This window comes from Excalfactoria chinensis, chromosome 4 (assembly GCF_039878825.1).
Source record: "Excalfactoria chinensis isolate bCotChi1 chromosome 4, bCotChi1.hap2, whole genome shotgun sequence".
Classification (NCBI taxonomy): Eukaryota; Metazoa; Chordata; class Aves; order Galliformes; family Phasianidae; genus Excalfactoria; species Excalfactoria chinensis.
The window spans coordinates 6,369,733-6,396,013 of NC_092828.1; the positions used below are offsets into that span (position 1 = coordinate 6,369,733).

The window sequence follows — 26,281 nt, forward strand, 5'->3', positions numbered from 1 at the left end:
TAGTTACTGCTTCTGTATGTGTGTGTGTACAGACTGCATAACAAAATGCAGACATGTATATACGTCGGTGGTGGATACCAAGGCTTAGCAGCATGAGTTTGATCCTGTCAAAATAATAGGTGGTAATCTGTCAAATGCAGTAGGACTTATTGCATCACTGGGTGCTAATGGGAATCTTGTTATACTGCATCTTGGAAGAAAACCACTGTTCCTAAATTTCTATTACAACAGTGACTATTGGTAAGATATTTATTTTGCACCTTGAATATTTTATTTATTTGTTTGCATCTTTAATACTTGGCTTTTATCACGTGTAGTCCTCTGAGTTGTAAAGGGATTGAATAATTCGAAGCAGTACTTAAAATGTTATATTCTTCATCATCTCGTAAAGAGCTTAGACCAGCTGAAAAGCAATGGGAGAAGCTTCTCTTGGGAGGGAAGAAGCAGCAGGTGTTTTTTCTTGCCCTTTGAGGTATCTGGCCACAAGGCAGCTTTTTGCTCCAGGAATTGGTATGGTCAGTCCTGTGCCTCCCTGCTACAGCCTCTAACAATGGCTTTGGACAATATTGGCTATACCCGCATACAGGGAACAGCATACTGAGGGAATTACTCAGCTGGAATGGAGAAGGGAGGAGCTGGTTTTACACTTGGCTCCATGTTTGCTTAAAAGTGTGCAGCAGTCAAAAGGGGCTGTCCTGTGTCTGTTTCCTCCTGTGATGCTTCCCAGTGCCTCCCTTGTTCTGGCAGTTGAGCTCCTGTTGTGGCAGGGACCTGAACTGACTGGAACATAATCCAGGAAGAGAGATTAAGACCATCCCCTCAACTCAATAAATTCAGGTAGTGAACGTATCATTATGAAGTTCAGTCTGTACTTAATCAGAGAACTTGGAAACTGATGGAGTGAGATATTATTACCTCATCTCCCAGTGTGAATAGTAGACTGGAAAAAAAAAAAAAAAAACAACAGGGAATTATTTGGGAAGAGAAGAAAAGGCTCCGAGGTGACCTGGTAGTGTCCTTTCAGTATCTAAAGGGAGGCTACAAGAAGGAAGGGACAGACTCTTTAGCAGGGTCTGCTGTGATACTTGATTGCAGAGTCACAGAGTTGTAGGGGCTAGAAGGGACCTCTAGAGGTCATCGAGTCCAGTCCCCCTATAGAGGCTATATGGAAAGGTGTCCAGGAGAAGGAGAGTTCACAACCTTCCTGGGCAGTCTGTTCCAGTGCTCCATCACCCTCAGTGTGAAGAAGTTCCTTTGCATATCAGTGTGGAACTTGCTGTGCTCTGGCAGCAGTGTCCATAGAATTCTGCCTAACTTGCTGTTACACTAAGTAAAGGAAAAAATATCCAGACCCTTTCTAGGCTGCATGCATGCTTACTGTGCAATAAGATCTAGTGCCTGAAGTAACCACAGTAACCACGTCAGTGAGATACGTTCCAGTCTCTGCTTTTCTAATATACTTGTTTAATGTTTTGGTGATTGATAGAAGTCTGAGCAGTGGGGTACAAAATACATCTGAGGGCATATCTTCAGTGGTTACTGCTAAATAAGTACTAAACTTGCTTTGCAATATTTTCCTGAGATAATGGGGTTAAATGCATCTGTTGATCAGTTACTGGTGTTCTCTATGAAACTAAATGCATATAGGTGGGCGTACTTCTCAACAGTGACTCATTTAGAACAAAGGTCTTGCATCTCGAGATCTACTGGTCTTTTCTAAATAAATCTGCGTGGGTCTTTCTTAAAATCCACAAGCTTGTCTTTTAGGATTCAGAAACACAGTAATGATAGAGGTTTTGTGCAATGTACATCACCACTGTTGTTCATTTAGTGTCATAGAGTGGTTTGGGTTGGAAGAGACGGAATGAGAAGGCTTTGATACAAGTCTTGAGTGACCTCCAGGCTTTCACCACTAGAACAGTGAAGTGATAACGCTCACAGACTATTGCTAGCATACAGTGCTCTACAGAAAATCTGCTTTGCTGGATAGTTCTTGTTGCTAAAGCAATTTGCAGCAATGTATGCCAATTCAGCACTAAATTCTTGGGCTCAAGCACTTGAAGCATTTCTGCTAACTTCTGGAAACTATAAAATAATGTAAAAAGTGCATTCCCAACTAAAAGTCAGATTGTCCCAGTAGCCTGTGTGTTGTTGAGCAATTACGAGCAGAATGAACAATGATACTTTTACTGGTAGACATAAAATGTCATTTGCGTGGACCACATATCTTGATTTGTAGTCACATCGATTTGAATTTATGCTCAAATCATGGAGCAGAGTGGAGGGATTGTGTATGGGCATCCCTATAAATATAACTCTTCTGTGTTTCATTCAGGAGAAACTCAAGCACAATCCTGAAATCTATCATTTTGACAGCACTTATTTACTTTTTACTTTTCATCTTATATTGGATAATATAAAAGGATGGGAAAAGGAAGAACTTTTAGAAGTCCTTCCACGCAGGATATGTTGTTTGATTATTCAATTTCTATTACTGGTACTGAAGAAATTATTCTTATGCAGTCCATGTTTGGTTGCACTGAATATCCCCCAAATTTCATTTCAGATGACTGAAGTATGTTTTGTGTTGTGGTCAAATAAAATAGGTACTTGCTGGAGGTTGCCCCTTTAGCTGAGCTCCGTGGTGATAAATATTCCGATTCCCTAACCTGAATCTTCTGCCTCTAGAAAAATATTTAGTTGGCTTTGAGTAGGTGCACATGAGATATTGACATGGTGGAATAATTTGCAAGATCTTCCAGTGAGGGTATTAGCATATAAATAGCAGATGCAATGACGACCATCACAGCTGAGTACATTTAATTTTTAGTTTATAAGATAGAATGGGTTTTTAAATGCATAGCCATCAAGCCTGCTGAAAGACAAATGAAGTTTAGAGTTCACTTGTCTGAGGATGCCTTACATCATTTTTTTTTTTCTTTAAAAAAAAAAGGGGGGGGGAACAGACGTGCATAAAACTGAACAAAAGTGATTTCTTGGGTGAAAAGTAATTGAGATTGCAAACCAAGTTAATTAGACCATGCCAAATTTATTTAATGGTCCCAGCTGTAGTTTGCAAGTGGTGTTTTAGTGAGTAGGCAGGACTTCTTCGTCTGCTATCTTTTCTTTTTCTGAAATAATAAGTGAACGCTGAATATCTACTCCTATAAACTGATTGCATTGTATTTCAGTCCTTTTTATTGCTTAATTTAATTATGATTGCAGAGGCTCAGAGTTTTTAAATCCTCTTAATAGAAGGTAGCAAACAATTTGTATAAAACTGGGAAGAGGACCAAAGGCTTTCCCTTGCATATTTCAACGTAATATATGGCGGGTGAAGATTTTGTGTTGTTTTAATTAATTAATTTATATATTATTGCAGGAGAGTTGGACTGGTTGGCCCTCAGAGGTCTCTTTAAGGATTCTGTGATTCCATTTATTTAGATTTATTACTAGTTGGGGTGACTGAACGAGATATTTAACTGGATCTCTGGTTGTGCTGAGCTGCGCTCACCACTGGGCTCTTGGAATGATGACTCTGAAGTAGAAGATAGGATTGCATTTCTGTTGGCGTTCCATACCTGTTCTCAGTTGTTGGGGCTTTTTATTTTTCTAGGTGGGAATTGGGTAGGAAACATCTGTTGATTTTCAAGTTTTTCAACGGGTTAGGGAACAAATGGCTTGACTGTGCTTGTCTTGATGGGGAAGTCACCACTATTTTAAGTTTTTAATGAAAATTTGGAGAACTGAGGAGTTGTGCTAACTGGTTCCAATGAAAATAATGTATGGGTATTCTCCCATGCTTCTCCCATGCTTCGTTTTGGCTTGTTTTACTGTATTCTCATCTTCAAATCAGTTCAGCCTCAAAATGTGCAAAGTGCCCGGCTAAATCCTGTGTCGTTGCACAGTGAGGTATCTACTCAGGAATGCTGCTTTGTCACTGTGGGTGCGGAGCAGTTTAACATCGAGCTGAAAATCTTTCTATCAGTCTTGATGAACAGTAGATGTGCATGTAGCCTCCAATGTCTGGGAATCTGCTTGACCTCCCTTCAGCTGACCGTCCTGTAGCACTACAGGGGAAGCTTTAGTTCACCTTCTCTCTTCCAAGTCTGCCCAACTAAGTTAGAGGCTTCTTGTGTCACCTGGTAATTGGAATGGACTTGAGAATAGGATATTTTTTTCCTTGTGTTCCTTAACAGCTTATTTAGAAATAACTAGTTGCATGGCTGCTTAGAGTTATTTAGTTCTGTATACTGCAAGAAAAGCTTTGCCTTCTAGTACTTATCACTTGAGCTTATACCTTGCTCTTTTTCCAGCATAGGACACTAGAAATAGTGTTTTTACCAATCTTGTTTTTCACATTTGGGAGTGCCTAACCACTCATTCCCAAAAAACTGTAATTTACTCATTCTGCCACCAAAAAACATTCTCTTAAATGTGTATTTTAATGGTTGGTTCTTCGTGGCAATTGCCTGAAAAGCTTCTGTATAGTGGGGAAAGCGGATAACAAGTGGATGAACTTTGAAACAGCATCTGTAGAGTTTGCTACGGGACTTTGTTCATGGTTTAAGAGTAGAATTGGAAGAAAAAGAAAGGCGTTTCTGACCAATGCTGTTGCTCACTAACTCTCCTCCTCCTTATGGAAAAGGAATGGAACAAAACAGCATCAGTGGGATGGCTCTGACGAAGTACTGCTGGAGTGACAAATTGAGATGGAAATGGCCACTGCCACTGTGAGACTGCTTGAATCTCCACTGGTGATGACTTTTGTACTCGAGAGCAAAAAAGATAAACAAGTTGTCTTGTTAAAGATGTTATGGAGGAAAAAAAGATTTTATGTCTGTTTGAATTAAAAAGGGACTTAATTCCTGAAAGTTAGCTAAGCAGTTAATTTTATTTTTTCTATAGGAAATCTAAATTTAATAGGATGCCCCAGTGAAATTCAAGGGTGTGAACAATAAGCATAATATTTTATGAAAATGACCCCCATATTTAAAAGCTGGCATTATATGTTATGCATTGTAGCACCAAGTCCACATCTACCTTTTAGAAAATTAAAACACATAAATTCTGTTTAGTGTTTGATATGCAGCGCAGTAGCTGAAAGCCATAATGCCCCGAAAACCTTGGGTTGCTTTTCACCTTTCATAAATTCCTGGGTAGATTCTATACAAAAAATAATTTTCAGCTCCGTGGCTCATTGTTATTCAAACTTGATTGATCGTCGTCATTTACTCAGTGAGGAAGTTAAGTGCTCCTGTCATTTCCGCAGAGTATAATTGGGACGTTTCACAGGTCAGCGGCAGTGACAGGTTTCCCTTTTGATTAGTGTTAGACTGATAACAAAAATTACAGTTTCCTATGATTAATGTTTTCTATAGTACTTGAATGCACAGTTCATGGATTATACCTAAACAAAGTGAATTTGCATCTGATTATGCCTTCTCTCCGTCAGGCTGCTTTAAAGTTTGAGAGCATGCAGGTAATACAGGAAAGTTGCTTCCACTGCAGTTTTCAAGTTGAGGGTTAGCAAAGCACACTGCATTTTAGTATATTATGTACAGAGATCTATGCGTCTCCAATAGCATGAGGAAAAAGTAAGAGGAAATTTCAGCTGCTGAATTCTTGTGGATTCTTTCTGCTCCTCTCAGGTTGTCGTGCATGTGAACGCTTGTATTACACCAGCTGATACCTTCGGCCTATTAAGTTAGTGCTCTGTCTGAACTGAGTTTTCTTTTGCTAGTTTGTCATTATTTCTCAGTTCCTTATACTTGTTGCTGTTGAGGTGAATACAGACTAGTAACTAAAAGCTACAGGAAAAGTAAAACAGAGAAAATAACAGTGTGAAGTAAAAGTTGTTTTGCTTTCCTTCTATGAAACTAAGCTGTAGGGTAAGGTCATCCATAGCAAATTTGGGCTTGGTTTGATGTTGCTGTGCTTCTGGCTGGAGAGACAGCAATGGGTGTTAGTGTCAAACTTTGTTAAAGTGCCCTGGCATGTAACAAGGGGGTAGCAACACAAGTAGAATTCTTTCTCATGTTGTGCCTTTGCAAGTTTTAGTGGTAGAATATTTGACCCTTTTTCTTTCGTTTGGGTTGGTTTTGTTTGTTTGTTTGTTTGCATTAGAATTGTATTTCAGTTTGTGCTGGAGATCAGATTCAGCACGTGTCTGTCTTGGCCATGCCAGGTAGGGCCTGAACTGCATCTTTCCTTTAGGTGAGAAGAAATGATTGCAGTGCAATTCAAAGTAAGCTATGATGTGGAATCCTCCACATTGCCCAGCAAGTCGCTGTCTGCCAATGGGAGGCAGTGATAATGGGGTTGTGTTGTGGGTGCTGCTCATTTTAGCAGCAGGCTTCTTTCAAACGTGGTTATGCTGGAACTTTAAAATAAAGGCTGTTTAGGCGTTCTCAGTGTGTGGTGGCGTGGTCTGGGAAATGTGCTCTGCTCTTCAAGAGGGTAAACCTTTGTTCTTTTTTATTCCATCTGGAACTGCAGATCTTTCTTAGATCCAAGTCTTTTTAAAGGAGAAATCATACTTCAACCTTATGCCGTCCTTTCATTAGAAGTGTGTATTAATATCAATTGATTTTGCTTATTAGGAATGAGTTTCAATCCAGCTTGCAAGTAATACTGAAGAAGTGCTGATTTTTTAAACTATGTCCAATAAATCAAATTGGTTTCTAGTTTTTTGATTCGGAGTGTATATATATGATTTAAAGGAACTCAGCTGTGACACGCGATTAGAGCAGTGAATTAAATGGGGAGAATTCTGCTGCAGGCAAAACCTGCAGTATCCTCCTGTGCGTGTTCAGTGAGTAGTTGATATGAATATCAACATCAGTCAGGTGCAGCAGCAGAAGCAAAAACGCAGCTGGAAATAGTGAAAATGATGCAATTCCTTATCTATAGCTTTGGCTTGTTGCAGCGAAGTTGAAAAAAGTGATAGAGGGCTCTGAGGAAAGGTTGCTTTTTGTCAGTACTCCCTTATTGCATCCTCAACTTACAAGAGTGCGTGGCAAGCATACGATAATGCGCACATCGTGGTGGTGTTTGCATTTAGGTGACTCCTGAGGTGGACAAAACCTTCAGCACAGGTGCCTTTTGATGTAGGTAACACTTTCTGTTTCATATGTGTAGTTCTGATAGTACTGCCCACATCTGAGGTCTCACAGATTCTTGTACCTTTTGTGTGCTACAAGAGAAATAAATCATTTTCAGGTGTGAAACAAACTTAGAACAAAATGTAGAGGCTTGTTTGCTCTTATACAGTAGCAGCTGGCTGAAATGAAGTGTAGGAAGCCCACTTGTGTGCATTAGTTAATTTGGCTGATTGGTAGAAAGTCCATGTTTGTATTTCAGCTTGTTGAAAACTTTAGGTTTTGTGTATGTGAATTTGTACTGTCGGTGTTGTAAGTACTGCTGCAAAACAACCCAGTGAAACATGAGTGTACAGATGTAGCTGCATGTTCTGACTTTGGTCAGTATTAGCCACCCAGTCCATCAGATTCCTCTCCCATTTATCTGCTCTGTTTATGAACCCTTAAACTTTGTGATACTAGGTAACACACCACGGACTATTTGAGGGCAGCTGAATGAGTAAAATCAAGCAAAGGAGAAGAAATAAGGCTTTAATTTGCTCATTAAATCAAAACCTTCGTGTTGTTCTAAGATTTTTTGGTTTTATTTCATAATTCCGCACTTTCTCAAGCTTCAGCCACTGCATCTGTTGTAATGGATAAAAGAGTCTTTAAAGAAGCCCTTAGGATAAAGTGCGGCTTTAAAGATAAAATGTTAACCAAAGTTCTAATCTTAGGGGAAGATTAAATACATAATTAGGGAAATACTTTTGACAGAGAGAGCCTCAGTGGGGCTATCATGATGTCTGTGAAATATTTGCAGTGTAAAGGGAAATGAGAAGCTGTCTTCACATTTAAAAAGTAATAATAATCATCTCTGTAGATGAAAGCTTCAGATGATGATGACGACGATGATGACTTTGTGGAGGTCCCTGAAAAGGAAGGTTATGAGCCCCACATTCCAGACCACCTGCGTAAGGAATATGGTGAGTTTGCCCAGCTGTGAAAGGCTTTACCCTTGCATGTTACTGCTGCACTAAAGTAAATAAACAGCCATTATGAAGTAATAAAGTGATCAGTGGTGTGGGTAATCTCTCTGGCTGCTATGAGGAAGTCCTTACATCGAAAGGGGGAGCAGCAATTGGCTCTACATAAACAAATACTTTCCAGGAGCAACTGAGACTTGAAGCTAATTTCATTCCATTGTGTCCCATTGTAGTTTAGAGCCAGAAGCAGCACTATGTATGTTTGTGCCATAAACACAGGGAATGAAGGGACTGCAAAGTGAAGGACTCAAATATTAGAAATATTGATAACAGTCTGGTGAGATGGAATCAAGTTTTGTCTCTTAATTAATAGCATTAAATCCAGTTGGAGCTGCTGCTTCCTCCCATGGAGTAGCCAATCTACAGCTCCGAAATTAGGCTTGTTGTTGGGTATTGCTATCACAAGATATTAAAAGGAACTCAGCTAAAATTCTCTGCTTAAAGGCTATTAGGCACATAACAGAAGACAAAATATAATCTTGGTCTTGTCTGCTTTGTTTAAATGAAGCAAGCCTTCTTTTAATTCCTTGTAAAGATTATTTATACATACATATATTTATATAAGTATATATACATATACACACACCCACTTGTAATGTATTTCTGTGAAACTGAGTGAGGAGTAACTGAGGCAAGTTCATCTCAGTTTCATTTCTGTGTGCTACTCCTTGTTCTTTGCATGTCTAACTGATTAAGTGTCTGCAGCTTTGCAGCTCAGTGTAGCATTTTGTGTTAAAAGACTCAGAAGATTTCAGTTTGTTGTAGAGGGTAGCTGTCATCACAATGGAGTTAAAAAACCTTAGACATTAGAGTAAATTAGAGTAAGTTTCTTGCTTGTACATTCTCTGTAGGCGGTTGTGTAAGGCTGTTGCTGTTACCTTTTTCAATCCTGTTCATGCTTATTTTTTACTTATCTGCAGTTTACATCATAAAATTCAGGCTCTAGCTCTTCTCTATACATGTCAAATGCATCTTTTTGGTGAAACAAGAGTATGTGCGTCTGTGTAAACCCAACACGATGTGTCTCAGGTGATCATTTTGTTGCCTTCTGCTAGCAAATTTGGTTACAGACAGCAAAAGTTTTTTCAGTAATGATAACTTGTAGTGGGCGCAGTCAGCTTCAGGGCATCTCCTGGAGTGACATCCTGCTAGGCACTCGGTCTGTTTTAACATATCTGGATTTAACATACGAACACATCTCAGCACCCTTGTTCATAAGGCCTGTGCAGAATGCACACCTGTCTGCTTTCCCCACCTAGTGGCTTGATTTAAAGGTGAATATCTTTGTTTCTCTGTACCTCTAAAAAGCATGTAATGCATCTGCTGTATATGGAGAACTGAGATTAAACTGTTGCCCTGGTGAGCAGATGGCTGCAATGTTGCATGGTTTGACTCTTAACATATGTGTTGCTTGACACAATCTACAGGCATGTAGTTTGTCCAACCAGTAGTTGGGAAAGATGGAGTGTTGGGAAGCTGAGTGTACTGAGATAGTATTGTGGTTGGAGAGTGTGGAGCAGGGTGTATTCACTGAAAGCAACCACAGGACAGTGGTGAAGGGCTGTAGGAGACACACGTAGCAACTGAGCAGCTTCTACACTTTCCTTCACGCTAAGAAGATACACTTCTTTGAGAAGAATGTTAACAGCAGGCGTTGGCTGTCCTAACTACCTTAGTCATGCAATGAACACTGAGTAAGTTCTGATGACTGCTAACAGTGGGACTGGCAACAATAACCAAAAAAGAGAATATAATGTAAGAAATGGCTAGCAGCCTTCCAGATAGCTGTGAGAAGTTTCTTATGCACGTATAATCAAGGAGAGTCATAAAACATTGGTGATTATAACAAATCAGCAAATGAGTTTAGGGCTGCCAACCTCCACATTTAATACCAGACCAGGCTGCCCAGGGCTCCATCCAACCTGGCCTGTTTAAAGTATTGCTGATAGGAATACATCTTGTAGTGAAGAAGCCAATCAGAAAATGTTACCTATCTCTCACTTTATATGCTTGCAGCTATGTGGGATCTAATGGTCACGGTTGTTCTTTATCAGGTATTTGTTGAAAATGGCATTTTTGAATGAAACGAATCATTCTTGGTATTTCTGACAGCATTCAGGTTTTCTTGCTGTCACCAGAAGTTATTACCTAAGCTCCCAGTTCAGGAAAGAGCATCTATGCAAGCAGTTCTATGCTTTTCTTGGTCCAACTCATCGTTTACTAGTTCAAAATCTATTTCAGGAGCCAACATACAGCTACTGCAGAAACGAAATGACTTATGCAATTACTTGAGGTCTGCATGAGTGAAACTGAGAGCTGTGCTTGCTCCTGAAATGACTTTTGCATGTATTTTCCACAAGCAAAAACAAAGTAAACATCCCTTTGACCAATTTTTGTTTGTTTAGAAAAGTGCATTTTCTAAAATACACAAGAATGTATTGATTTAAATATAGCATGTTATCATGGAGAGGTGGTTATGTTAGATGGCTGCATATCTAATTAAATGAAGCTCTTTCTTCCCTGTGTGAGTGTAGTTACCCATAGGGGTGGCTGCAGATTTGTCTTAATGTAATCCAGTTGTTTTTTTTTACCTTCGTGTTGTTAGCTCATGTTTAGTTCATGAGGATTCTAAGCTAAGACAGCAGCCTTAATTGCAGCACCAAATCTTCCATGCAAAATAGATTCTCAGTGCTATGGAGAAAATATGTGAACTATTTAAAACATTTTTCTTGTGTTACTTTACCTAAAGAAACCAGGGAAAAGGAACAGCTTCTCAGAAAGAGCTGTAAAACCTCCTGGTCATCATGAATTGATTGAAACATCACATAGAATCATAGAATCGTTAAGATTATTGATTTAAAAATCACTTTCTTTTCCTTCACTTCTCTTGGGGAAAATGAAGGCATCCTACCAACAAAAGGTGCATTCCAAGTTCAGGTGCTGCTTTAATAATACGTGCGTGCAGTTGTGGTTCTCGTGAGATCTGGAAAATTGGTGAAAAATGATATTTAGACACAGGAGGTTTTGTGTGCCAGGCATAGATGTCTTTGATGGACGTCATTGAGTGCACGTCTGTGCAAGGAGTTGATCCCAAAATGGATGGTGATATTTAATATATTATATGAACTGAGGATGGGTGCGGTTTGGGTGGAGAGAGAATTAAACAAGTCGATTTGAATTTCCATGTGTATGATTAAATGTAAATTTGTTAAAAGAATTTAGGTGATTAGATAACTGAAGTATGAAGATAAAACCCATTACGGGTGTCATGCCAAATTAGCATTACCAGACTTCTAATGACCTCCCATTTGTATAATCCTTATTTACACTTGCACCTGATGTCTGCAACAGACAAGAGACCAGCCGTTCCGTGGTACCATAGAGGCCTCTTAATGTATTGTGCTGTTAAAAAGAAGTGCTGGACTGAAGAAGAATGCTATGAAAAATAATTTCATAGGGTTGCTCTGGTTCTCAGAATCACCAAGGTTGGAAGAGACCTAAAAGATCATCCGGTCCAACCATTCACCTATTACCAATAGCTCCCACTAAACCATGTCCCTCAACGCAACATCCAAACGTTCTCGTCTGTTAATGAGTAACTTCCATTTGTGTGTGTACACCGACTACTTAAAAGCTGAGGTGTTCTTTACTTAAAAACATACTAAAGTTAGGAAGAAACAGAGGAAGAAATGTTTTGCTTGGAGGGTGGTGTGGTGCTGGAGCACCTCACAGACATTGATCACTTGTTGATTCTGTAGTTGCATAGAGGAGTAATGTTGGTCTGAGCTTCCTGAGGGAGTTCTTACAGGTGATGAACACGGAGTTTTGTGTGGAGGAACAGCTTCAGAACAGATCCTGGGGAAATAAACCCCCAGTCTTCATAGTGTGCAAAGCACAGCTCTTTGGGAATTGAATTTGAGAATTGGAACTACACCGTCACCGTGATTGCTTCATGCTACTTCTTGTTAGATTAAACAAGGACTTCTGGGAAGGACTTCTGGACATTACCTGACTTCCCTATGGGGAAAAGTCAGGTTTTGCAGGGGAGGGACAAACAATTATTTAATTATCTTCATCTTTTAGTAATCTGTGAAGTTTGGGTTCCTCTTTCCCAAATTTAAAACACGCAGCTCACACACAGTTTCATTTCTGTCCCTCAACAGGTCCCTACTATTGAGAATAACATTAACATTGTAATAGCTTAAATCAAACGTGTTTTTTAAGTGAAATAGCATGCATTGCTTGGCTGTAAATGTATAGATAATGGAACCAGAGATGAAGTTAGGATCCTAGCCCTGATCTGCTGTCATCAAATATATAATGAACAGTCTCAGTTTTTCATAGCATATACAACATTAGGTGTATATAATTAAAAGTTCACAGGTGAGTTTGCTTCATTATACTAGTATGTTTTGTGTCTGTATACAAACACATATCTTACTTATATATAGTGGCACTTAGAAGCAAAGCTTGTGTAATGCAGCATCTGAAATGAAGATATTCATGGAAGAAGATCATTCCAAAAAGATGCTCGTACATTTGTGTAGGAGTATTGATCATAGATGTTTCTTCTGATGCATCTGAGTTAGTAAGCCAAGCAAACCCTTCCTCACTTGTTGTATTAGGCGAAATACGGGGATACGAACAAATTTGTTCCACATAAATAAGTTTGATGGGAGATCTGACAAGACACAGGATATGTGTGATTCCTAGTGAAGTTCTTAGAAACTAATGGTGACTGTGCAGATTGCAGGTAATACTTATGAGCGTTTGCAGTATTGGTGTGCTTCACACGAGTCCATGCAGTGGGTGGAGACTGCAGAACGATAAAGTGTAAAAGATCAGGGTGTGGGGAATAGAAAGGTTTTAATCTAAGTGCTCATGTTTTGATTATCCTGATTCTTACGATTTTTAAAACATCAGTAAATAGGGTTAATTAATGAGAATTTTTATTGAAGCAAATTAACATAGTCTATGATTCTGATAAAGCAAACAAAACACCATATGTGGTGTTAACAAACATTTGTTATTTTTTTCCTTTCATTTCAATTTCCAAAGCAGAATGCTGAAAGTTTTGGCTATGTGTAAATAACATACATGCAGTAAAGGGCTGCTGGGGCATCTCTTTCAGCTCTTTAAAACCTATGATTATCAGCTGCGCTCAGCAACTTTTTCAAGGCATCATTTACATACATTACTGTGTAGCTGGCCATAAGATAAGCTGCCTTGGGTTGTGTGCATGGCTTACCTGTGCTGGGAGAATGCTTGCTGAAAGCATCTCTGGCATTTTAGCATCCTGACCGAGCAGCTGCTGACAGCCATTTGTTTAATGGCATTTGAGTAGGATAAAAAAAAAATGGATCTGCTACTAAATTTTAATGTTAAGGAAGAAGTTTCCAATAACAATAAATGATAAAAATCTGCATTATCTCTGTATAAATGCTTTTTAGATTTAGTTTGCGGCAGCTATTTTTCTAATTGTTTTTCTCAATTTAGAGTTCTTTTAATTAGTAACGGTACCATAAGCATCAGTTATCTGTCAGGGATTGCTTACATAATTCAAAGCCCCATCCTATGTGAGTAGCAGCACCTTCAGAGATAAATTTTCCTACCACGCATCACCTGTGTTAATTTTGTTCACACACGTTTGTGCAAGAGGGACAGCAGAACTGATCTGAAACCTTGAGTTATTTGGAAGCTGTCCCAAAGAGCTGGTTGAAAAGGACCACAATGATCACCCAGTTCCAACCCCCTGCTATGGGCAGGGTCACCAACCAGCAGACCAGGCTGCCCAGAGCCACATCCAGCCTGGCCTTGAATGCCTGCAGGGATGGGGCACCCACAGCCTCCTTGGGCAACCTGTTCCAGTGCATCACCACCCTCTGAGTGTAAAATACCTGCAGGATTTTTCATCATGAACACAGCACATAAGTATTGTCCCCAAACTTCTGGATTTTCCTGATACCTTTGGAATGTGTCTCTGCCAATACAGATCACATGCATAAGGCTTGACTAAGATTCAACAAATAAGAAACAAAGATTACTGTATTTTTTTGCAGGAAAGTTGAAGTCTGTAATGCTTGTTTATATTCTGCCTTCGTTTTGTTCAGTTAAACTGAAGTGAATGTGAAGTAGTTAGATTTCGTCTAAATCCACACGGCTGAGGAAAACCGTGCTTGCTCTTTCTCTATATTTTCACTGAGGGGCTTTTATCTTTCCCCCTAATCCCACCGTTTCTGTCAGGACGTAATCTCTTTCTCAAATTTACATTTTAATTACAAGGCCAGCTGAACTAGCTAAAATCAATAATGTCAGCATTCAGCAGCCTAATTTCAGCTGAAACCCCAGCCTCTCTCTTTCCTTCTATCGATTTGCCTTGTGAATACGCTCTACTTTATTGCTTCAGGCAAATAGATGCCATTTGGTCAATTTAAGCAAAAAAGGGGACTTGAATGTTTTTATGATTCTTTCTAAAAGCCGCCAGTGGAACGATTTGAAGCCAGGTACTGTACTTGTGTCAAATAAAATACACAGAACAGCAGAATCCTTAAGAGGAATTGTACTTGTAAAGCTGCACTTAATTCCATCTGCGTATTAAAAGCAAGGCAACAGAAAAACCCACCCTGACATTGGGCACCACTGAGATGGCACTATATACGTTGTGGCTCTTCATCTCATTTGCAAGAACTAATTTTATAAACAGATGTTAAAAGATCCACAGTAGAGGTGGTGGTAGCAGCGTGGCGATGTATTTACTTTTAGCTGTTTCCCTGTTAATGGTTTAAAATAAGAAATCAATGGGAAAAATAGTTTTTCTTGTAGCTCTTAAGAATTCTTGTATTGATCTTTTGAGTGTGATTTTTATCTAATTGTCAATTTGTCCGTTTATCTCTCTCTCTGTGTTGCTGAGTGCCTGCCTCTGCTGTCCCCTACTGAACAACATCAGTTCATTCATGAGTGGGCAATTGTGCTTCCATACATATGATAGGAAAAAGATTGAATAGAGCTAGGGTTGCTTGAGAGCTTCTGGTGTGTGTGCACATATCTCTCTGAAGAGGAATAGAGATATGGTGAGAGATTCACACCTGTTAGCTTTGATTTCAAGATGATCTGTATACAGTACACTCACGCTCTCAAAACCTTTGCTTTAAAGTATTCTTTGCAGAAGGATATCCTTGTTTCTTAACAAAAGAAAGAAAGGCATTTTAAGTGCTAGATACAATCTAAGTAATTTTGCATTACAGATACAGTGTGCCATGTATTTTTTCTGAGCTAACCCTGTTAACGCCAAAGGTTGTGTTTGCTTGTAGTGGTTTCTAACATCATGGGAAGTTTGCTCGTCCAAATCCTGACAGAGTCTTTTGGGTTAATTCTGTCTCACTTTGATCGTCTTCATACAAAACACTCTAGAAGGGCTTTCTGCTTTTCACACAATGAAAGAAGCTGAGATGCAGTCCTGTCCTTCCCCCTTACCTGTTATATAAATTTAAGGTCATTCCCTTCAGCAAAATATTAAGTGTTGAGACAAAACATTTCTGTGGAGGTTCCACCAACCCTTATGAATGGCAAGTCTACACCTTAATAAACGTCATGAGATCATTTCTTGTTAGCCTAGATGTTTGCTTAGTTCCCACCTATTCTGTTTAATTATAATTTCTCTTATTGCTGCTCCTTCTGCTATTTTTCAGGCCATTTTCCAGTGTTCAGGTTACTCTTTTAAATGGTTGGTTTGGTGTTTTTTTCAATGCAATGTTCTTTAAAGCCTTGTTGACTTTGGGAAGCTAAGTTAGGTAGCAAGGTGAACGTGACGCGTTCATTGCTTTCATTAGAGAAGGCGATGTGAGGATGAATGAGCGAGGAAGGAGCACTGATCTGCTCTGGTTGATATTTTTGGGGTAGATGTCATTTCAGTCTAGAAGAAGTTCTATGAAAAAGATTCTGTGAGGGAAAATGTTGTCTGTTACGTTGGTGTGAGGGACCACGTCTCTCCATTTCAGCTGCTGTTGGCTGAAAAGTTCTTGTTATTGCTGCCAGCTAATAGAGTTGCTTCTCTAGCTCAGCTGGTAGCAGCATGTGCTATTCAACTGCTTGGTCTATCTAATTGCATCATTATGGTCCATGCCGACTAGCTAATCGAGCTGTATGAAGTGATTAAGTCGCCCCACCGCTGAGCTGCTGCTGCTGAACTCTGCCTGAAGCTGCCTCACAGTGGGTTTGTTCCTCAGGTGTCACTCATGTGTTCACTGTCCCTTCAGAGCACTCTATGGCTGTACTGCTGTGCTTCTTAGATGGTTCATCTTGGCATGTTGTGTATTTTAGTATCTGTGAAATAAGAGAGTTCTCTAGATGATTCTGTTTGAGGATGTATTTAGGAATTGAAGCTGAACTGTTATTTGATGTAGTGTTAGTAGCTCCTTGCTTCCACTTTACCTTGATGTAACCTTGACTATAGAAATGACAGCTACTGTGACCCTAGAAACCTGTATGTAGAAAGCAGCATCACATTTGAGGCTAACATATATTGTTAAAATCCCCCTTTTTTTAGACTAAGTAGTGTCATTCTTTGCTGTCACATGATGTCACACCAATTTAAAAGCTGGTTTGCTCCTTAGTATTCTGTTCTAAAAGAAGGAAATGTTGCAGGCAGAAATACCACTGTCTATGAATGGGATTAATATCTAATGTGAATTGAAGAGACAGCCTCTTTACAAGTAACGGTGTTATGAGCTGCTTTGGCCCTGCTGTGGAGCATGGAGGGCAGGGGAAATGAGTCCTCTGCTCATCATTGATTTCTTTTTCAGGCCTTGAGCCCCAGTCACCACCAAAAGCACCAGCAAGGAAGGCCCCTGTGGGACCAGCTCCTCTCAGCTCCTGTGCCCGGCTGAAAGGGAATGAAGATGAACTGGATCCAACCTGTGCAGCTGCAACTCTGAGGCTTATCAGAGACAAACTACCAAAGTTAACACCTCCACAGGCCAGGTTATTTTTGTTCAGTTTCTCAGGATTTGAAGAAACCTCTTAACTTGTATTTATTACTAAAGAAAACACATAGCAGATTGCTCAGGAACTGGGCATGCAGAAAGTTCAGGCTGTCTTGTTTTCATTTAAAAGGTACAATTATTTTGCTCAGATGTACATTTGCTGCTTAAAAATGGGGAGTTTGTTAGTGATTCCTTTGGACTCTTAAGGAATATTTTTCTAATCACTCCGTTTAGGTTTAGTTTGGTGTAAATGGCCTCAGTGTATCCTTTGGGATGGGAGGTGGGGAAAAAAAAAAGACAGTGCTATAAAGTCCTAGATCTAAGTTAACATTAGGTTTCTTGACTTTTCATTGCTTTTCTCTAGTGAGTCTGCAACTACTGAGCCAGCAGCTTTGGATGAGCCTGACAGTAAGAGAAGAAAACTAGAAGAGGAAAGAGCTAAAGCTCCCCTCATGCCTTTTGGGTTAGATCTTCACTACTGGGGACAGGATCAGCCAAATGCTGGGAAGATTCTCAAGTAAATGCTCTTTCTCTTTTAAGATAGATTAAACAAATACATAGATTTGCTTGTACTCAGAGGTCACACAGTGGGGTGACTGCTATTTCTTTTGATAATTACTTTTCTTCTTTCCCTTGTGTTGTGGGACCCATAAACAAAGTCAGAAATTCTACCTCAAAAGGGTATTTGTTTTGAGAAGTTGTGGTACTAATTAAATATCCTTTGATGCTTCAAAGGGCTTTTTTTTCTGCTCTTTTCATGTTTGTATATTATTTGCAGTATGGCAGCACTTCAATTTAAATTGGTACCTTATTATGCAAAGTATTCTGCAGGTCTATAATAGGCAATCCCTCTGCTGAAGACTTCACAGTCTAAGTAAATAACAGACAAGGCAGGAGAAAGACAAGGGTGGTGTCAGGTATTTTTCCTGACTTTATGGAGCGGTAACTGAGGAAACTGATCTGCTTGTTCAGTTACACAAGGAATAGTTGGAAGTAGCAGGATTTGTGTTTTCATCTCTCACTTTCCATTCTTGTCCGGGAAGGTTCTGTGATCTTTGGAGGTGAAGCACTGCTGGTTTGAGAAAAGCTCTAGTAATTCTGGGGGGAGTAGGTTGTAGGTGTGCCTCAGAACTTATTTCTAGTTTGCTTTTAAAGCCCATTTTTAGTACTAGTATTTTTATATGAATGTTGGGCTGTAAAGTCTTTCCTCTGAGTATAAATTCCATTTAAGTCCATCAGGAATTTCCTGTCAGTGTGCACCACGCTTTGCTAGAAAAAGGCAAAAATCATTGATGGGCTGGCTTGCAAATCAAACTAGTATGTTCTCCGCAGTGCTATTTTAAGTTAGTTTGTGTCCTTATTCAAATGAGTAAATTAAAAACCCTGTAATCATAATGTAGACTATACAAACTGTAAATGGTGCTATGGTGCGAACCCAAGGAAAATACCATCATCATCTCCACCTTTGGAAACTGAGGAACGCTGGTTTTCATGACAGGTTCTTCTGCCCTGCCGATCCTTCATGTAACACTATTCTTCCTTACTTCACTTCTTCACAGTAGCCAGGAGAATGTCCACCCTGTGGAAATCAGCCTAATTTGGCCAGTGCCTTTTGAGGACAATACCCTCTTCAGTGTAGTGTATGCTGAGCAAAAGAACAAGAAGAAAGATTTGCTTCTGTACTTGGTTATATAAAGTGCTGAGTATATTTTAAATTATTGAAAGTCAGTGAAATTTGATACGTAATAGTGCTTTAACAGATACTCCATGCTTTGGTTTTTGTCTGGTTGGGTGTAACCAGCCTATTAAGTGGTTAAGGTTTTCAGCAAGGCTTTAAGAAGCATTTGACTTTGATAATGCCAAAAAGGTAGTGAGGCCTTATTTTACATTGCAAATGAGTTATTCAAGTCATAAGTGAAATCAAAAGCATATTTCACTGCCTGTCTGCCTTGTGCTGTACTGTTTTATTTTTATGCTTCTCAATAAAATAGAGGGCATACTTCTGAACCTTATGGTCTATAACTACAGATATGCCAATCTAACCAAAGATAATTTAAGTAATCCTGCACACACAATACCATTGACCCTTGGATGTAAAACGTATTTATTGAAAAAGTAAAACAGTCATTGACCAACTCGTTTAACTTTTCTATCCTACAGGGATGTTAGAAAAAAGCCACACCAACAGTAGACAGTGGAGTGTGTATGGGACTTGAATCTTTTAAATCTGAAGTGGCAGTCTTTCCCCTTCACTTATTTAACAGTACACTTACTTCACAACAGCATGTACGAGAAATGAATGTTTTAAAATGTTGGTGGTAAGACTTGCTTGGAAGAAAGATGGTTTTCCAAATCATCTTTAGCTGGTAAATGTAACCATGTGTTACTGCGACCCACAGTTTGGGCTGTACTGTTTTTCCCACTTCAGCCTTTGCTTGCAACACCTATCACGTTAGTTTAAGAACTCTTATTAAGATTGTTCTACTGTGTAGAGACCGCTATGCTAGCTTAACCAACTGGTTTTGGAAAGCCTGTGCCTTCCAGACTGATTTACCTCTTCCTTGAGTTAGAGATCTTACTTAAGATGCTCATAGGCTGAGAGCAAATGAGCTGGTATAGCTCAGCCTAGCCTGTTTCTGATACTTGAATTAGCTCATTTGCTACTTGCTTGAGGATCTCTGTGTGCATCACACTGCTTTAGAACTGATATTTACCCGAGCTTCTGTTAGGCTTCCCATTAGTAATAAACTTGATATGAACTTGTGGAAAGAGTGCAACGACTTTCTTTCAGATTTCTGTTAACTGTGGCTTGTCATTTATTTCTCCTTTTGTGTAGATAGAGGCTTTAATGGAAATGTTAGACCCGTTATTTGTTTAGATCAATAACATTCAGTGGGGTGATGATCTTCTGTTCCCCTACTTATCTCTCTTTTTTCATGCAAAGTTCTTGAGTTCTTCCTTTTTAAAATGTTGCTTAAATTATAACAATAGGAAATCAGAAAATGTTGGGATTTAGCAACACTTTATTCTTTTCTCCACTGTAACAAATGTGGAGAGGAAGTATTTTATATGGTAACTATAGATAGTGTGTTTGAATGTCTGCGTAGGAATCAATCTTTAAAGTCCAGTTCCAAACACTAATCAATGCTCTGTAGTGCAAAACATAATTTTAATTCCCTTCAGATCTGTGGGATATAGTTTGTAGCAGGAAGATGTAAAAATACGAGGTTGAATTTTCTCTTGACTGGGAAGGTTGGCACACAACTGTTAATTGCTTCTTCATTATCATGTAACTGTAAGCAAGCTGGTAGTCCCTCCTTGTACCTGTAGGATAATTAATGCAGAGTTGGTAGCCATTGTGCTTTCAGGACTTTATTAAAACTAAGCAAGCAAATTAATCTCATTCTTTTACTTGCTGTCAGTTGTATAATCTTGTTGCCTTTATGAAGCATAAAGGCGTATGTATCATTCAAATGTATTAATATATTTTAAAGATGCTTGTAACTTTTCTGTTTAGTTTGTATTTTGCAGACTGAAAGTTTTTTGCAATGAAATATTGTGGAGACGTATCTGTATTACTGTGCTTAATGTTACCTAGCCCCCATTGTTACTCTTTTGCCTTTTATCTCCTAAGGAAATGATACGTACTTTATGACAGGTTAGAGTGCCGGTGAGGTAGGTATGATGACAAAATTGTTGGACAGGAGGAATCTCTCTAACAAGGATTCTCCTTATTGAACATTTGTTTTCCTCATGATCTGGCAAACCATAGAATAGCTTCACAATTAGTTTGTCCCTTAACCTAGCTCTGATCTCTTGACATAATTTTGAACGGTGAGCTAGTACATTAAAAACAACAGCCATATCTGTAATGGAATGCTTGATTCAGATGAGTTTCTTCCACTTTTTGTTACTTGTCATTTGCTGAAAACTTGCTTAGATAAAATTCACTCTAACTCTTCAGCTCCAGTGAAGTCTTTTGTTTAAGTGTTGGCTTGTATACTTTGTTCATTTCCCATTGCAATGGGAAGTCCAGTTTTCACATATATGTGTCTACCATCTACAAGAGGCAAAGTCACCAGCAGTAGTATGTACTGACAGAGGTGCAGTCATTGCATCCTGAGGCTGACATCTAAAATGAGTCAGGTAATTGCTCTCTGAGGTTGCCTGTTTGTCAGCCTGGAGTGACTGGGATGAATTTGATTAGTACTGGTAAGAAAATTCTAAAATGTTACAGGGTCTCCAGGGTCCTTTTTTCCCTTCTCTCCCATTTCCTGCATCTATTGACATGGTACTAATCATATTTGTAGTACAATAACAAGGAGTATATTTGTCTGTATATGTTTGTAAATACAAGTAAGACCTCACATTTAAGAACACATTCTCAATGAACTAGCTTAGTTCAGGAACACCCCGTAAGTTTCTCAGTGTTACTAACACTGCAGAAAAAGTGCCTACTGAACCTAGAAGAATCTCCAAGGCTCAGCTGGTGGGTCACAGTATGTCACAAGATGCTCTTGTTTCAGCTTCTGCTTCTCTGCAGAAGATCAGACAAGTTAAGATCAAGCTGATCTATCCCTGATCTATCTTGTGTGTTCTTCTATAGGAGTATTTTGTTATGAAGAGTATTAAGCGTAGAATTACAAAGTTATTCACTGAAACTGGATATTGAATCACTGCCTCTGAATGCCAAATCACCAGCTAAAGCTAAGACTGGCAATGGATGAGCAGGTTGAAGAGAAATCAATATTAGGCTTTGGTGATATTTTCAAAACTATCTTCATAATAGGAATCTACCACTCTTTCTTAAGACTCTAGCATTATGATAAAGCTTCCCCTCCTTTTACATGTAATTTTACTTCAGAATTATGCTGGCATCTCTGTGCTTTCTTATGCACTGAGCTTCTGTTTGATCCAGGTGGCTCAGCATGCTTGGCTGGGAAAGGCACAACTTATCTACAAAACAAATAATTTTTGCATTGTTTTCCCAGATTTACTTCCGAGCATCGATTTTGGGCACCCAGTGAAGTAGAGGAAGAGGTAGAAAATAAAGAAATAACTGAAATGTTAAAAACCAGATATATAACATTTGCTGGCAAGTTTGAACCAGTGAAGCATAAATGTCGAGCACCAATGCCTGATGGAAGTCTGTGCGAAAGACAAGATCGGATTAAGGTGAGCACCAAGTAACATCATTTCCAGGATATGTGGAAATTATATCCTGTATGGAGAGGATCTCATTAAAATGTGCCTATAGAAGTTTATTTTGCATTGTAAATATAGCTTAAGGGATTGAACGATAGCTATACTTGGAGAAGCTTGCAGTTGATACCTGTTTTATAAGGAAAGTTGTGCATGTTTAAAGAACTCTCAAATATTTCTGGCGTTCATTTTAAGTATCTGTATTGTATTTATTACTCTTACATTGAAGTACTTGACGGTGAAGCAGTGAAAGTTGGTTTCTGAAAAGTTCTCCTAATTTAGGGTATATTTGACTGTGGTTGTTTGGGGGGACTAAGAAATTTTATTCACAAATTAAATGTTATGAAAGCTACACCCCATGCAGCCTTGAATTATGAGCTCTATTAAGCAGAGATCCTTTACTTACATACCTTATTCTAATATCCCCGTTCTTGAGTTATCTGAGATTGAGGTTGCATTAATCAGGTTGCATTAAATCAGGTTGCATTAAAGTACTTTAAATGGGATTGTAGCAGGGAAAGGGTATAGCATAAACAGCAACCATGATGCAGCATGAGTACCCTGGTTCCAGGGGTGGTAGGATGGACTGCCTGTTAAGAAGGAATACTTGTATCACAGAGATTATATCTTTGATATTCTGAATGTATTCAACACGTGATGTTTATGGGATCCTGATGCCCCATAACAGGACATAGAGTTTTACCACTTAATTCCAGTATCAGGGCATATGCTATATTGAAAAACGAGTAAATATATTTTCATTCTCAAGTTGTGCACTTTTTTCCCTTTCTTTCTCAAGTGCCCTTTCCATGGGAAGATCGTTCCTCGAGATGAGTGTGGGATTCCTATTAATGCAGAGGACAGAGCCAGAGAAGAAAAGATGCGCTTTGAGAAGCAAGCAACTCAGCCAGGTTTGTGTGCACATGGCGTCTGGAAACAATATCAAAGTATTGGGTGGAGATGAAGATAAGCTTTGAGAATATGCATAGCATGTGTATTTTACAAATGCTTATATAGAGTATAAAATATTTACAGTATCTACAATTTATTTGCATTTTACATCATATTATTTATGGTATTTACAATTGGACAGCAGTCTCAGAACAGAGTTGGACAAGTGAGGTGCAATATATGGATGAAAAGCTGATTCTTTTGTTGCTGAAGACACAAGTGAAGATACACTGAACTGTATCATATTTCTGTTTTGCTCCTGGCCACATTCTCTTATGTAAATCTCCACATTTTAATTTGCAGATCATTTGCAATGCTTCTTACTTATAAGTATAAATGAATATACACACAGAATAAGGTTAGCTTGGCATTTGTTCTTTATTTTCAGTGATTTTTACAATGTTCCCAACTCTTCTCAGATAGTATTATGTTATTTATCATTAAGGATGCTATATTAAAAACAAGCTACATCTCAGGAAAGGAAGTCCTCTAACCATGCTTGTCCCTAAGAGTTGTGATTAGTGTAATGTAACCATAATATTATTAGGACTGCTGTGAATATTAGCAGAGTGTTTTTGTTGTTACAATTCAGGCCCTTTTCATTGGTATTTTCTTGTGTTTTAGAAGAAGTCCTTGTTATGCTGTACTCCAAATCAGTGAAGTCCTCACCTAGAACTTTATTGGCACTTTAACTAGTCTGATGGTACAATATTTGTATATTATACAATATTTGTATAATACAGTTTACTGTGCCATACTTTATTTCATTCTTGAACAGAAGGGATAGATAACAAAACTAATGGCTTGATTCTTGTATCCTAGCTGCTGCTTTCAGATAAAATGATCCTGAAAGGAAAGCTCATCTTTGCCGGGATTATTTTTTACCATTTTTAGCTGAGGTGAAGCTCTGAACTGTTAGGTAAGAAACAAAGGCTGTGAGGAAAGGCAGCAAGTGGTGAATATGCAGACAGAAAGACTTCCAAGGAGAGCAAGGAACTTTTTTTTTCCCCAGTAGTACAACCAAACCTCATTAGCAATAGACAGAAGGTAGATTTTTGTACAGTCCCAGTGCAGCCCAGAGGGCTGCAACCAGGAAGCAACTGGAAGTTGATGGACTACAGGGGAAGATAGAAGAGAGCGATCCATCCAACAGGACATAGTGTATAATTGGAGGGAAGAGATTTCTTTTCAAAGCTTTTATCTACTCAGGCTTTCTCTTATGAAGAAAGGCCGATGGGCTTGGGCTTGTTTAGCTTGGAAAAGAGAAGGCTCCAGGGAGACCTCTTTGTGGCATTTGAGTACTTGAAGGGAGCTTATAAGCAGGAGGGAGGATACACTTTTTACACAGACTGATAGTGATAGGACAAAGGCAAATGGTTTTGAACTAAAAGAGGAGAAACTTAGGTTAGATGTTAGGAAGGTTGTAGAGACCTTGGCACAGACTGCCCAGGGAGCTGTGGGTGCCCCATTCCAGGAGGCTTTCAAGGCCAGGTTGGATGGGGCCCTGGGCAGCCTGATCTAGTGACTGGCAACCAGTCCGTGACAGGGGTTGGAACTCAGTAATCTTTTAGGTCCGTCCAACCAAAGCCATTCTGTGAATCTGTAATTCCCCAGCAGGCCTTAGTTTTTGCTGTTTTAAACCATTCTAGGTGAGCAGTCTGTATTTTTATTAAACTAACCTTTAGGCTTTGTCATTTTAATAACTTGTATTTTGATCCCTTCAGGAGAGAGGCAGTTATTTTGCTCTTAAGCTTTTGCTGACCTAATGTTTATGGATTTTACAGTTATGTATGGTATTAGTGATGCTACTGAGCCTTTCACCAGTTCTCTTTGGTGTGGGTGAAGTGCCCTGTTCACAGAGTTTCCATCCTTGTCCGGGTAGAGTGAAGTGCTCTAAGCTGACCTCCAACCAGCAGCACAGGAAATAGGCTGACATAGTGAAGCCAGGCCAGAGATGTAAATACTGTGCTTGAGAAATGAAGTTCCCTGCTTAGTTATGACAAACTAAAACCAGCAAATTAGGCTAGTAGGTGTTCTTGAGGGACTAGTTTCAAACTGGAAACTAATACTCTGATAGAAATATCACTTGTGCTGAAAAATATTGATTTCTTTTTTTTTTTATTCTGTGGAATTGCCATTGCTCTAGGCTAGACATAATACTTATTTTTATTACAGTGTCAGCGCAGTGTTGTTAGAGGCTTCTCACCTCTGGCCCACAAGGATGTATATGTTAGTCCCAAAACACTGTTGACATTGCGATGTTGCATTATTGAGTGCCATTGTTAAGCTGAGATGTCACACAAAGGTCCATCCTGTCTGTCTGGGGAGATACTGAGCAAGCTACAGTGCTTAATTTATTGCACAAAACCTTAAAGGTTTCTAAAGCCATATGTATACCAAATGTCACTAAATACCCTTTATCCACCGCTTATGATTTCTTTCATTTTTTTTTCCTGTGCCTCAGAATTTTCATTAACCTTTAGAAAGGGTGTTTTTTTTGGTTGGTTGGTTTGGGGAGTCGAAGGGGAGTGGGGTGGGGTGGGGGGTTGTGTTGCTTGGGTTTGGGTTATTTTTGCTTTGCTTGCTTGTTTTGCTTTGCTTTTTTGCTTCAAGTCTGAGCAGCGCTGCTGCGGAATGCGCATAAATAGCGATCCGCCATAAGTGCTTTGGTCTTAGGACTGACAGCATCGTGTCCTAATGGTGACAGCTGGAAAAATGCCAAACGTTAAAGCTGGAGTATTGGTTGCGTAATTAAATTCTACCAAAATCTTCCTACGTCTTTTTCTTTTTGGATTGCAGCGCTTCTTTTCATCCTTGAGTGGTCGAAGAGGAAAACAATTACACAAAAATGACACGGTTTATGTAATAATGACTATGTTTTGACAACGCTATCATTGATATTATACATCATTTTTTAAACTGGTACAAATTTTGTAATTCTAACTAATGTTCACAAAACGGTGCTTTGGGCTCTTTGGTCCTCAAACAATGAATCAGGAGGGATTACACTGACCTGCTAATC

General features: G+C 39.1%; 1 protein-coding gene across 1 annotated transcript in view; it reads left to right on the forward strand.

The window, feature by feature from the left end:
• The window catches only part of UVSSA (UV stimulated scaffold protein A), a 48,284-nt gene that overhangs the window by 13,230 nt on the left and 8,773 nt on the right, over positions 1-26,281 (forward strand). The window contains exons 7-11 of the mRNA XM_072336060.1: positions 7,963-8,065; positions 16,927-17,104; positions 17,471-17,623; positions 22,098-22,281; positions 23,108-23,219. Coding sequence (XP_072192161.1) covers positions 7,963-8,065; positions 16,927-17,104; positions 17,471-17,623; positions 22,098-22,281; positions 23,108-23,219 — 730 coding nt within the window. The remainder of the gene's footprint in view (positions 1-7,962; positions 8,066-16,926; positions 17,105-17,470; positions 17,624-22,097; positions 22,282-23,107; positions 23,220-26,281) is intronic.